The sequence below is a fragment of the Falco cherrug genome, chromosome 4 (assembly GCF_023634085.1).
Source record: "Falco cherrug isolate bFalChe1 chromosome 4, bFalChe1.pri, whole genome shotgun sequence".
NCBI lineage: Eukaryota > Metazoa > Chordata > Aves > Falconiformes > Falconidae > Falco > Falco cherrug.
In genome coordinates this window covers 44,283,937-44,295,540 of record NC_073700.1, presented here as the reverse complement: position 1 = coordinate 44,295,540, position 11,604 = coordinate 44,283,937, and the positions used below count along the sequence as shown (strand labels likewise).

General features: G+C 62.4%; 3 protein-coding genes across 6 annotated transcripts; 1 reads left to right on the top strand and 2 right to left on the bottom strand.

Moving 5' to 3' along the window:
• The first annotated feature begins 913 nt into the window (after positions 1-913).
• RAB3A (RAB3A, member RAS oncogene family) lies at positions 914-4,769 on the top strand. Its single transcript, XM_055709585.1, is given in 6 exon segments — positions 914-1,024; positions 2,128-2,355; positions 2,535-2,561; positions 2,563-2,654; positions 2,768-2,892; positions 3,325-4,769. Coding segments are annotated over 5 exon segments (663 nt in total). The 5' UTR covers positions 914-1,024; the 3' UTR covers positions 3,516-4,769.
• MPV17L2 (MPV17 mitochondrial inner membrane protein like 2) lies at positions 4,706-9,091 on the bottom strand. 4 transcript variants are annotated; one of them, XM_055709586.1, is made up of 7 exons: positions 9,074-9,091; positions 6,993-7,186; positions 6,600-6,770; positions 6,224-6,300; positions 6,005-6,133; positions 5,813-5,912; positions 4,706-5,489 (listed from the first exon to the last, which is right to left on the bottom strand). In XM_055709586.1, exons 2-6 carry the CDS (start codon positions 7,165-7,167, stop codon positions 5,847-5,849), a joined length of 618 nt encoding a protein of 205 aa, XP_055565561.1. In that variant the 5' UTR covers positions 7,168-7,186; positions 9,074-9,091; the 3' UTR covers positions 4,706-5,489; positions 5,813-5,846. The 4 variants fall into 4 exon arrangements, with proteins under 4 accessions (XP_055565561.1, XP_055565562.1, XP_055565563.1 ...); XM_055709587.1 differs by having other exon boundaries at positions 4,706-5,024; XM_055709588.1 differs by lacking the exon at positions 9,074-9,091 and adding an exon at positions 8,975-8,994.
• Positions 9,092-9,346: 255 nt separating this feature from the next.
• Positions 9,347-11,388, bottom strand: IFI30 (IFI30 lysosomal thiol reductase). The gene is made up of 7 exons (XM_055708532.1): positions 11,179-11,388; positions 10,285-10,464; positions 10,132-10,206; positions 9,955-10,050; positions 9,711-9,863; positions 9,541-9,609; positions 9,347-9,473 (listed from the first exon to the last, which is right to left on the bottom strand). Exons 1-7 carry the CDS (start codon positions 11,311-11,313, stop codon positions 9,408-9,410), a joined length of 774 nt encoding a protein of 257 aa, XP_055564507.1. The 5' UTR covers positions 11,314-11,388; the 3' UTR covers positions 9,347-9,407.
• Positions 11,389-11,604: the final 216 nt, after the last annotated feature.

The following is an 11,604-nucleotide window of genomic DNA, read 5'->3' as shown; positions in this document are numbered from 1 at the left end:
GCCTGTTTCATCCGTTGCTTGGCCGAGGGGCTGGATCCATCCCTGCCTCCGGGGGGAGGCTGGGCCGTGTCCCCACTGTGGGTGCCCCTGCAGTGCCCACCCCAGGGGTGCACAGCCATGGCTGGTGGGCTCCAGCCCCAGAGAGCCAGGGGTGCCCGGCTCCGTCCCCCCACGGGCTGTGGCACCCTCGGTGAGGCCCCTCACTGGCCAGGAGCTGCCCCAGGACAGAGGCCGCCAGGCTGGCACAGGCAGGGCAAGGCCAAGCCGGGAGGCGCCTGGGGCCTGCCAGGCTGCGGCCGTAGCAGGGGCAGGCCCGGCTGAGGACAAGGCCGGTGGGCAGGGGCCGGCCGCTGCCCCTGCCACCCTCCCGTGGGGCCGCCATATGCCGCCTGCCCCTAATCCCCGCTGATTGCCTCAGGGCGAGGGAGGACGCAGGGCAGGACATGGCCGCCCACCTGCGCGCCCTGCCCCAGCACCGGGCCTCGCCTCAGGGCAAGGAGCCCCTGGCAGGAGATGGGGGCAGGCTGCCCGTGGCTGCAGGCGTGGAGCAGAGGGGCGCTGGCCGTCGCGATAGGCCGTCATGTCATGACAGGGGAGGCTGTGAAAGCTCGTCTCGCCCCCACCCAGAAAGAATGGTCTGCCCCACGCCCCCGCCTGAGAGCAGATGGTTCAGCCCACGGCACCTCGGGCGCCGCCGGACCGCACCACCGCGCGCTGCGACGGGGGGGATCGGCGCCCACCACACCTCCAGGAGGGGGGCGTCTCCTCTCCCCTCCCCACCCCACCCACCGTGGGACTCACCGGATGTCCATCACAGCGCGCTGTCAACCAATCAGCTTTCTCCCCTGGGGCCCAGCGCTGACGTAAGAGCTCATTTACATGCCTCGCCCCACCTAACCCCCTCTCCCCTCCCCCCCCTCTCCCCCCCCGCAGCGACGTCATCCGGGCTCTGCAACGGCCGGGGCGGCGCGCGCCGCTGCTGCAGTTGCTGCAGGAGGAGGCGGCGGCGCGAGCGCGGGGTGAGGTGAGCGCGCGCCCCCGGTCCCCCCCCCCCACTCCCCCCCCCACTCCGGTACCCCCCCGCTCCCGGTATCCCCCGGGTCCCCGGCACACTGAGGGTGGCGGCTGCAGCGCGGGGAGGGGGGGGCGGGGGGTGACGGATGGGGGATGCAGCGCGGGGGGGCTGCACTCCCCCCTGCAAGGCGGGGTGGGGGTGGGGCGCGTGTCTCCCACCGGGGACCGGCCGGGTGCGGTGGGCTCGGGCCTGTGAGGAGGGGCAAGGGTTGAGCTGCCTCCCTGCAGGAGCCTGCAGCCCCCCCCTCTCGGCAGAGCACCCTGCAGCAGCCCACGCCCCTCCCCCAGCAGAGCACCCTGCGCCCCCCCAGCGGAGCACCCTGCAACCCACCCTGCAGCATTCTGCGCCCCCCCAGCAGGGCACCTTGCGCCCCTCCCAGCACAGCACTCTGCAGCCCCACCCCCGGTAGCACTCTGCGCCCCCACCCCAGCAGCAACCTGCAGCACCCTGTGCCCCCCCCCAGCACCCTACACCTCCCTGCCCCAGCAGAGCACCCTGTGCCCTGCAGCACCCACAGCCCAGCATCCCTGCGCTCCATTCTGCAGTCCTGGGTGAGCACCCACCTCTGTGCACCCCAGCCCCTGCATCACCCCCCCCAGCTCTGGGCACCCACCCCACCACAGCACCCTGCCAAACAGCCGGAGCAGCAGCCGGGCTGGGCATGGCATGTGGGGCACGGCTAAAGGTGCCATTTTGCAGGGGGGGTGGCATGCAGGAGAGGCTGCAGTGCTCAGCTGCACCCCTGCCAGGGTCACAGTTCCCCAGGCACCAGGGGCTGTGCGCCCCACATCTGCTGCAGGTGCCTTGGTTGGGTCGCTGCGTGGGGGGTGACAGGAGCTGGCCTGGCAGAGCCCTTGGGGACTGAGGGACCGCACCGGTGGCGGCACACCGTGCCCGCAGTGATGCTCACCCATCCCAAAGCGATGTATGGCTTAACCATGCCCACACTGGTGGGAAATGGCACGGATTGTGGCACCAGGGCCTGGCCCTGCGTGGGTTTGCCACCCCCAGCCCCACTGCATCCCTGTCACGGCTTGTCCTCCACCTTGCAGATGGCGTCTGCTACCGACTCCCGCTATGGGCAGAAGGAATCCTCAGACCAGAACTTCGACTACATGTTCAAGATCCTGATCATCGGCAACAGCAGCGTTGGGAAAACCTCCTTCCTTTTCCGGTACGCCGACGATTCCTTCACGCCCGCCTTCGTCAGCACCGTTGGCATCGACTTCAAGGTCAAGACCATCTACCGGAACGACAAGCGCATCAAGCTACAGATCTGGGTGAGCCCCTGGCACTGCCGGTGCCCCTGCACGGCACAACAGTGACCAGTTGCCATTTGCCAGGGCTGGAAGCACCGGGGGTGATGCTGGGGGGTGCCCCCGGCTGGGCTGCATGGTTGCTGGGGAGGGGGGGTCCCCACCTGGGGGTGACGGGTTGCTCTCCCCCTCATTGCACCCAGGATACGGCCGGCCAGGAACGGTACCAGCACCATCACCACTGCCTACTACCGCGGTGCCATGGGCTTCATTCTGATGTACGACATCACCAACGAGGAGTCCTTCAATGCCGTGCAGGACTGGTGAGCGCCTGGATAGGGCTCTGGGGACCCCCAAACCATCCCTCCCTCTTCACCGGCAGCCCCCCTGTGCCGTGCTCTGCCCTCTGCTTGATTTCCCTCTCTGCTTTCCAAAGGTCCACCCAGATCAAGACCTACTCCTGGGATAACGCCCAGGTCCTGCTGGTGGGGAACAAGTGTGACATGGAGGACGAGCGTGTCGTCTCCTCGGAGAAGGGCCGCCAGCTCGCTGAGCACCTGGGTGAGTTGGGGGGGGGGCGGCCTGGCGCAGCCATCTTCCCACAAATAATTTAATTAGGGGCTTAATTCCCTTGCTGTAATCCTTCCGCTTCAATGGCAGCGGTGACTTGTCACCCAAGGAAAAAAAATAAGGTGTAATTAACCCGCCAGCGCCGGGCTGTGATGGTGGTTTCTGTTACTGCCTCGTAAACCTGCTGCTGGCTGCTGAGAGGTGCCGGGTGGGGAAAATTGGGGGGTCCCGGCGGGGGGGGGGGTCAGGTTGCAGCCAGGTGGTCCGGGTATGTGGCACATGCAGCTCTTCAATATTTCACAAGGGGAGGAGGAGCTGTGGAAGGTTTCTGATGCTGGGCAGCGGGATGCAGGGTTGTAGCGGGGTGGGGGTTTGCCGCTTTCATGTGTGTCCCCCCCTCCATATTATTCCCCCCGCTCCCAGGTTTTGAGTTTTTTGAGGCCAGCGCCAAGGACAACATCAACGTCAAGCAGACCTTTGAGCGGCTGGTGGACATCATCTGCGAGAAGATGTCGGAGTCGCTGGACACGGCTGACCCGGCGGTCACCGGCGCCAAGCAGGGCCCCCAGCTCATGGACCAGCAGGCCCCCCCGCACCAGGACTGTGCCTGCTAGGGCCAGCCCCCCCCCAACACACTCCAAAAATTGGTCAGTGCACCCCCCACCCCTCCCCGAGCCCCTCTTCTTGGGGTTCCCACGGGGGCTTTTGCTGCTGATACCTCCAAATGGGCTGCTGCCTCTCTAGGAGCCCCCCCAGTTCAGTTAGGCTGTGTTCCCCCTGTCGCCCTCCCCCCCCCCGCCCCATTTATTTATTTTTTAAGCCTGGGCTGGTAGAAAACTCCCCCTGTTCTGCTTTTAATTGCTCCACAAGTCTGAGAAATATGATTTTCTCTGTCTGCTTGCTGCCACTGGCTCCCATTGCCCCCTGTCCCGTCCCTCCCTGGGGAGCAGGGATGGGCCTCCTCCCCAGCGTGGGGGGGCTACGATGGGACCCCTAAACCTCATGTCCCAGCTGGGACTCCCCCCACCCCCCTCCCCAGCCTGGTTGTGGTCCCACCTGCCCAAAATGCTCCTGGGGGCTTTCTGTGCCCAGCTCTTCCCTGCCCCCTCCCCCCCACATGGATGGATATTTCCTAACTCTTGTTTATTTGTATAAATAGATGCTAATTTATGCTCCCGCCGTCTTCCTCCTTGTACATAAGAAAAACTTGTAAATAGGTGTAGGAAGTGACGCTGTGCGCGTGACCTGCTGTGCTGTGGCCGTGTTGGTGCATTTATTCTTTTTTTTTTTTTTCTCAGTGTGGTAACCTTGCTTGTGAATATATCACTTTTAAAAAAAAAAACAAAAACAAAAACCAAAAAACAACCAAATCTATTATTTAAAGGTTAAAAAAAAAAAATACATGAGCGAGGCCAGCCAAGCAAGCTGTAGCAAACTAGTCCTAGTTTGGGGATGGGGACCGCTGTAAAACCCCTGGTTTTGGCTTGTGGGGGTGTGAGCGGGGCTCAGAGGAGCATCACTAATTTGCTGCAGGGTGTTCGGCTCCTCATGTGTTCCTGTAGTACCGTGCTTCTGTGGAGACTGTGAATAAGTGGATGTTCCTGTAGCAATGATGGACCTGGAGGTCTTGCTGCCCTCTTATTTATTTTTTTTGGAGCGCTGTGTCTTTGTTTTACAGATTTCCCCCCCTCCACCCCCCCCGACCGTGACACCATCTTCCTCCCTTCCTCTTTCCTATTTTTTGTGAAGTTTACTTATGGAAGAGTTACACTGTACTGTACAAATGTCAAAAGTGTCAAAAGAGTACAATTTCCTAAAAATCACTGTATTTAAAGAAATGTTGTGAAGAAATAAATCAATGCTGATCACCGGTTCCTCAGGATCATTGCAGGCGCAGAGGGGTCAGCATGGTGGTCCCTCAGAGCCTCAGCTCTGCGCAGCCCTGCATCGACAGGCTCGTTGCTAGAGAGGAGCAAAACCGATCTGGTTTCTTAATTAGCAACCACCAAATGGCTCCTGCCGTGGCTCAGCAGCTTGGCTGGCTGTGGTGGGAGGGCTGCTGTCCCTCCGGGGGTGTGTGGCAGGAGGGATGAGGATGGAGCTTTAAGGCACCGCTTTAAAAGCTTTAGAAAAAAAAAAAACTACATTTAGGCAGTTTTCATTGGTGCTGGTATTAAATAAGTTCCCAGGTTACAGAGCAAGCATCCAGCTTGCCCAGGAAGCTGGGGGAAGAGAGATGCCATGGTCCAAACCCTGTAAAAACTTTGCCTTAAAAACCCCTGACTGCCTCCGTGCCGATCAAACGCGGCGGCGAGCAGGCGGCCGCGATCACGCCGCTATTTTTATCAAACCAGGGTGGCTGCAGCCCAGCCCAGCATAGCCCACGAGTGGTGCCAGGTGGAGTGAAAAGCAGCTGAGGCAGCGGGTTGGGGGGAGCTGGGTGACGTCTCCCTTGAGCTCCAAGGCAAAAAGCAAGGAAAGGGCTGGGGAGGTGCAGCGTCTCTCTGCCACGCAGCCGAAGGGGGTGCCCTGAGCGGCTGGCTCTGCGCAGAAGGGTGGTGGAGGGGAGCAAGGTGCCAGCCTCAACCCTGGAAAAGGGAAAGAAAAAACACTACAGCAGAGGGGTGAGCGCTGGGGACCTTCCCTGGGGTGCTGAAGGCGAAGCGCAGCTGCAGCAGCTCCTGCCCGCCCCAGCAGCATGGGCTCTGGGGGTGAATACAAAAAGAAATGGTTTTAGAGGGTAGCCTGCAACCCCAGGGTGGGTTACAATGGCAACCCCAACCCATCAGTGCAGTCAGATGAGTTAATCAGCCAGATCTGCGCAGGCTGCGGCAGCCGTGGGGGTCTCCAGCCATCGCTTGCGTGGGGTGGGTTGAGCCACGTTGGCCACAATGCCCAGAAAACCACTCACCACGGGCAGGAGCCTTCGCAATCAGTGAGAGCCTCTACGTCCCGATACTGTGCTGGTTCTCCTGTGGCAAGTCCTTCTCAGTGCTCGGGGGGCTGCCAGGCTAGAAAATGGGAGAGACGGCGCGTTCGGCACGAGCCCAGCTGGCCGTGGTAGCGAGGCATGGGCGCGTGGCACCGCGGTGCCGGTGCTCACCCTGTGTTTGAGGTAGGAGAGGTAAGTGTCCCAGCCCAGCGTGATCACGTTGATATAAACCACCCGGTACTTGGGCGGGACGAAGAGGAAATTCATGAGCTGAGCCACAGGCCAGATGCACCAGTCAGCCTGCCGATAGCAAAGAGCGGCCAGGCCCTCTCCACCGGAGCTCGGTCTGCACCGGGGGCAGGAGGGAGAGCCTGTGGGGGGTGTATTTACCTTGTAAAACTCCCAAAATTTCTCCTTCAGCTCCTCCCAGCTCTCCTCTAGAGACTGGCCCTCCAGAGTGCCCATGCCTGTGGGGACAGATGGACGTCAGTGGGGATGGGAGCGCACACAACGCTGGGGATTGTGGATGGGAATTACCATCTTGGCTGTGCCAGACACTGAAAAATACCAGAAAAACCCAACGTGAGAGGAAAGGGCAGCACCAGCACCAGCCAGAGGGAGGGAGCTCTAGGAAACCCACATCCACCCCACCGCGGGAGGGTGACGGGCGTCACGCCAGCACCCGCACACCCGCAACACGTCACTGGCAGCGTGGGCCACCCTCAGTATTCAGCGGCATTGCCACAAGGCGGGTGCCACCGCGTACCGAGGAAATACCAGGCGCCCAGGGTGGGCGATGTCACCAGCTGGTCGATCAGGACTTTCTTCAGAACCGTTTTCAGCCCCCGCACGCCCCGCGCCGGGAAGGCAGCATCCAGCCAGAGGTACCAGTAGTGCATCAGCGGACCCATGCTGCAGCCGATGGCGAACATGCGTCCTGCAACACAACACCGCCCGGTGACCCATGCATTATTTATGTGACACCCTCCCCCTGCCCCCCCCCCGACCCCCGAAAGCGGATCCAGCTCTGGGGAAAGGCACAAAGGGAGTGTGGCTCCAGGGGCTGCTGGGCAGCCGGACCCCAATTCCCCCACCGTGCTAACGATGATGAGTGAAACGCGTACCCCCTCACGTGTACTGCCCCCCGCCGGGTTGTCACCTGTGCGGGCCACCTGGATCTCCGTGTCTGGGTGCCGGCGGCGGTGCCAGGTCTGCTGCAGTGTGTCGCCGGCGGCCAGCAGCGCGCCACAACTCGCCGTGTTGGTCAGCAGCAGCAGGCGGCCGGTGAAGAGCGGCTTCCAGCAGCGCAGCAGCCGCCGGCCCCGCGCCAGCATCCTGCAGCCAGACACCCCCCTGCCAGGGGCTCAGTGGGGATGGAGCCCCCCCCCACACCACCCCTGTCACTCCGTGCTCCCCAGTCACACCTGTATGTCCCCAGATCCCCCCACTGACCCCAGTTATCCATACTGTGTTCCCCAGTAAAGCACCACCGTACCCCCCCCAATTATCCATGCTGTGTCCCCCAGTTACCACTGCTGTGGCCCTCAGGTTTCCCATGTGCTTCCCAGTTACCACGGCTGTACCCCCCCAGTTCCTTCCATAGCCCCCAGTTAGAACTGCTGTACCCTCCCAGTTCCCCCCATAGCTCCCAGTTATCTATATTGTGCTTCCCAGTTAGCACCACTGTGCCCCCTCGTTCCCCCTTTGTCCCCCCCATAGCCCCCGTTATCCATACTGTGCCCCCAGTTAGCACTGCTGTACCCTCCCAGTTCCCCCCATAGCCCCCAGTTATCCATACTGCGCCCCCAGTTAGAACTGCTGTACCCCCCGAGTTCTGACTTTATCCCCCCCATAGCCCCCACTTATCCATAATGTTCTCCCAGTTAGCACTGCTGTACTCTCCCAGTTCCCCCCACAGCCCCAGTTATCCATTCTGTACCCCCAGTCAGAACTGCTGTACCCTCCCAGTTCCCCCCATAGCCCCAGTTATCCATACTGTGCCCCCAGTTAGCACTGCTGTACCCTCAGTTCCCCCCATAGCCCCAGTTATCCATACTGTACCCCCAGTTAGAACTGCTATACCCCCCCAGTTCTCCCCATAGCCCCCAGTTATCCATACTGTGCCCCCAGTTAGAACTGCTGTACCCTCCCAGTTCCCCCCATAGCCCCCAGTTATCCATACTGTGCCCCCAGTTAGAACTGCTGTACCCTACCAATTCCCCCTTTGTCCCCCCCATAGCCCCCAGTTATCCATACTGTGCTCCCCAGTTAGCACTGCTGTACCCTACCAGTTCCCCCCATAGCTCCCAGTTACCCATATTGTGCTCCCCAGTTAGCACCGCTGTACCCCCCGTTCCCCCTTTGTCCCCCCCATAGCCCCAGTTCTCCATACTGTGCCCCCAGTTAGAAATGCAGTACCCTCCCAGTTCCTTCCATAGCCCCCAGTTATCCGTAATGATCTCCCCGTTAGCACTGCTGTACTCTCCCAGTTCCCCCATAGCCCCAGTTATCCATACTGTGCCCCCAGTTAGAATTGCTATACCCCCCCAGTTCCCCCCATAGCCCCCAGTTATCCATACTGTGCCCCCAGTTAGAACTGCTATACCCCCCCAGTTCTCCCCATAGCCCCAGTTATCCATACTGTGCTCCCCAGTCAGAACTGCTGTACCCCCCAGTTCCCCCCATAGCCCCAGTTCTCCATACTGTGCCCCCAAAGAGAACTGCTGTACCCTCCCAGTTCCTTCCATAGTCCCCAGTTATCCATACTGTGCCCCCAGTTAGAGCTGCTATACCCCCCCAGTTCCCCCCATAGCCCCCAGTTATCCACACTGTGCCCCCAGTTAGAACTGCTATACCCCCCCAGTTCCCCCCATAGCCCCCAGTTATCCATACTGGGCTCCCAGCTAGAACTGCTATACCCCCCCAGTTCCCCCCATAGCCCCCAGTTATCCATACTGTGCTCCCAGCTAGAACTGCTATACCCCCCCAGTTCCCCCCATAGCCCCCAGTTATCCATACTGTGCCCCCAGTTTCTCCATTTATCACTACTGTACCCTCCCAGTCGTCGGCCCCCCCGTTACCCTTGCTGCCCGCTACCCTTGCTGCACCCCCAGTTCCCCCTGCTGCACGCCCCCCACTCACTCCAGTTACTCTCGGCCCCTCCATTCACTCCCTGTCCCTCCCAGTCCTCCCAGTCCCCCCCATCCCCCCGCCCCGTGCCCTCCCGCGCCTCCCGCTCACCGCCGCGAGCTTCCGCCCCCCCGCCGGCGGAACTGGGGGGCGGGTCGTCACGGGGTGTTTCCGTTTCCGGTGTCCCCCATGGCACGTTCAGAGGCGCAGGAGGCCGCCATGACACGTACAGAGGCGCAGGAGGCCGCCATGACACGTACGGAAGCGCTGTCGGCCGCCGTGACCGCTATGGCGGCAGCTGGAGGAGGCCAGGCCCGCGCCCCTGGGCCCTAGCTCCTGCTCTGCCCCAGCCCCGCGCCCCGCAACACACCACTCCGGAGCCTCTTGTTTTACCACAAAACTATATTTTTTATTCGCCTCTCGCTTGGTGCTCCTACGTCGTCCCTCAGTGCCTGCAGCTGCCTGCGGCCTTGTGGGCCCTCGAGCCCTCACAGGCTTCGGGCTTCTCCCCCTGCCAGAGAGCGGTGGTAAGGCCATGCCCCCCAGCCCCGCCAGCCCCCCCCGGCTCCCCTTCCCACCTGGTAGAGGCGGCAGATCAGCCCTAGCAGCGAGGCCTGCGCCTGTGCCTGCAGCTCGTCCGTGTGCTTCTGTATGTGGGGGGACGTGGAGCAGATCAGGGGGGCTCCCTGCCATGACTCGGCACTGCCCAGTGCCCCGGTGTGTCCCCCACCCGCCCCCACCACCGTACCCCATTGATGACGATCCAGGGTACGTATTGGTGTGGGGGGTTGAGTGCCTCGGTCAGCTGGGCGTTGCGGTGCATCAGGGCAGCCCCTGTGTCCCCCTGCACGCAGGCAGTGATGCGGCCCCCATCCAACTGTGGGGCATAGACCTGCAGGCACTGCCAAGGAGAGGGGGACACACACAGGGAGGTCAGGGGGACTGGGACGTCCCCATAGTGGGGCACGGTGGACGGGGCGGGGGACACATACGGCCTCCAGGTTCTTGGTGACGGAGCTGCCTGACTCCAGGCAGAAAATGACGGGGAAGTAGGTGCTGAAGTTCTTGGCCTCATGCATCAGGCAGGTCTATGGGGGGAGGGCAGGTGGTGAGGGACCACCGGACCCCCCATGTGCTAGCACCATGGGGATAGGGACTATCACCGTCACCTCGATCATGTTGCCCAAACACTCCTCCGGGCCGTGCTGGCACTGGAAGTTCCATTTCCCGCTGATGTTCCTCTCCTACGGGACCAACTGGTCTGAGCAGGGCTGGCGGTGCTGGGGTGAGCGCCTGCGGCACTGGGGCAGGTCAGCTCCTACCTCAGCGTTGCCATAGGGCACCAGGGTGATGCTCAGGGCCTCGGCAGGCAGCAGCAGCCAGGTGGTGAAGAGCTCCTGGACCAGGAACTCACGGCATGCTGGGCACAGGCTCTCATAGTACAGGCTCAGCTCCACGGGAGCAGCCGCTGGACGCGAGAGGTTGGTGCAGTGGCTCTCCACCTGTATGCGGGAAGGTTTTGGGGGGTGCGGGGCAGGGCTACAGCTGCAGCCGCCTCCCCGTATTTGCAGGGGATGGGGCAAAGTTGCTGGGATGTGGGGCAGGAGGGGGATGAGGGTGTACAGCGCTGGGAAGGAAGTGAGGGCAGCTTTGTGATCCTCTGTGCTGCCAGCATGCAGCACCGGGGCTTTCCACAGGAACTTCCCCAAAATATTTTGGTACAAAACATATCTGGCATGGCCGGGACATGCCTGTGTGGGGGTGCAGCCCAGCACCCACTGCCGGGTGGTGGCTGCAGTCCTGCGGGGCTCGCAGGGTGCTGCCGGACCCACTGCTGCAGCAGTGTCACCGTTCAGGGATATTCAGGGCAGAATAAGCTGAAAAGCTGTTTTATGCAGAAAAAGCAGAAGAGCCAGCGGCACCCGGAGAAGGGGTTGGGGTCCAGCTGCAGCACAGCATTTCCCCAGGGGTGCTGGGGAGTGCCGTGGTGCCAGCGCGGCACTGGGTCTCTGAGCATCCCTGCGGCGTGCCAGCCTGTGCCACAGGGATGCTCAGAGCTGGCACTCGCACCAAGTACCACAGCCAGGCGCTGCCCCAGTGCCATCCCCCCAAACCCCAGCCCCACGCGTGCTGTTTTGGTGGGACATCTCCCCACGTGCTGGGTGACCCTGCCCTGCGTGGGTGGCCAGGGCAGCCCTGGCACGCGTGGCTCTGACCTGGCAGGCGACGGCGATCTCCCGCGAGCTGCACCAGAGGTGGACCGGGTAGTCACAGCTGGGGAAGGCCACCCCGAGCCGTGGGGCCAGCAGGGCCACAAGCACCAGGCGAGCCAGCGGCACCGTAGGGGCCATAGGGACGGTGTGGTGGTGTGTGGAGGCGAACCCGTCCCGGCAAGGTCTTTTAAAGCCCGGCTGCGCCCGCCTCTGCATGCCCTTCCTGCCCTGCTCAACCGGCCTCCTCATGTGACACTGACGCTGCTGACTCACAGGGGGCCGCCCGGCTCCGGCCACCTGGTCCCTGCTGTCCTGCAGCCCCAAACGGGGGGTTTGGGGTCACAGCCCCTCACCCACCCTGGAGCAGCTGCCGCTTCCCGACCGGTTGGGGACAGAAACCCAACTCCGTGCAGCCCAGGCTTGGCGTTC

Coding starts and splice junctions, on each gene's coding strand:
- MPV17L2 (XM_055709586.1), bottom strand. CDS start 7,167: ATGCTGGCGCGGGGCCGGCGGCTGCTGCGCTGCTGGAAGCCGCTCTTC. Junction 6,771..6,992: donor GATCCAGGTGGCCCGCACAG/GTGACAACCCGG, acceptor GTTGTGTTGCAG/GACGCATGTTCGCCATCGGC. Junction 6,301..6,599: donor GGGCGCCTGGTATTTCCTCG/GTACGCGGTGGC, acceptor CTGTCCCCACAG/GCATGGGCACTCTGGAGGGC.
- IFI30 (XM_055708532.1), bottom strand. CDS start 11,313: ATGGCCCCTACGGTGCCGCTGGCTCGCCTGGTGCTTGTGGCCCTGCTG. Junction 10,207..10,284: donor TGCCCTATGGCAACGCTGAG/GTAGGAGCTGAC, acceptor TTGGTCCCGTAG/GAGAGGAACATCAGCGGGAA. Junction 9,474..9,540: donor TGATCTGCCGCCTCTACCAG/GTGGGAAGGGGA, acceptor GCTCTCTGGCAG/GGGGAGAAGCCCGAAGCCTG.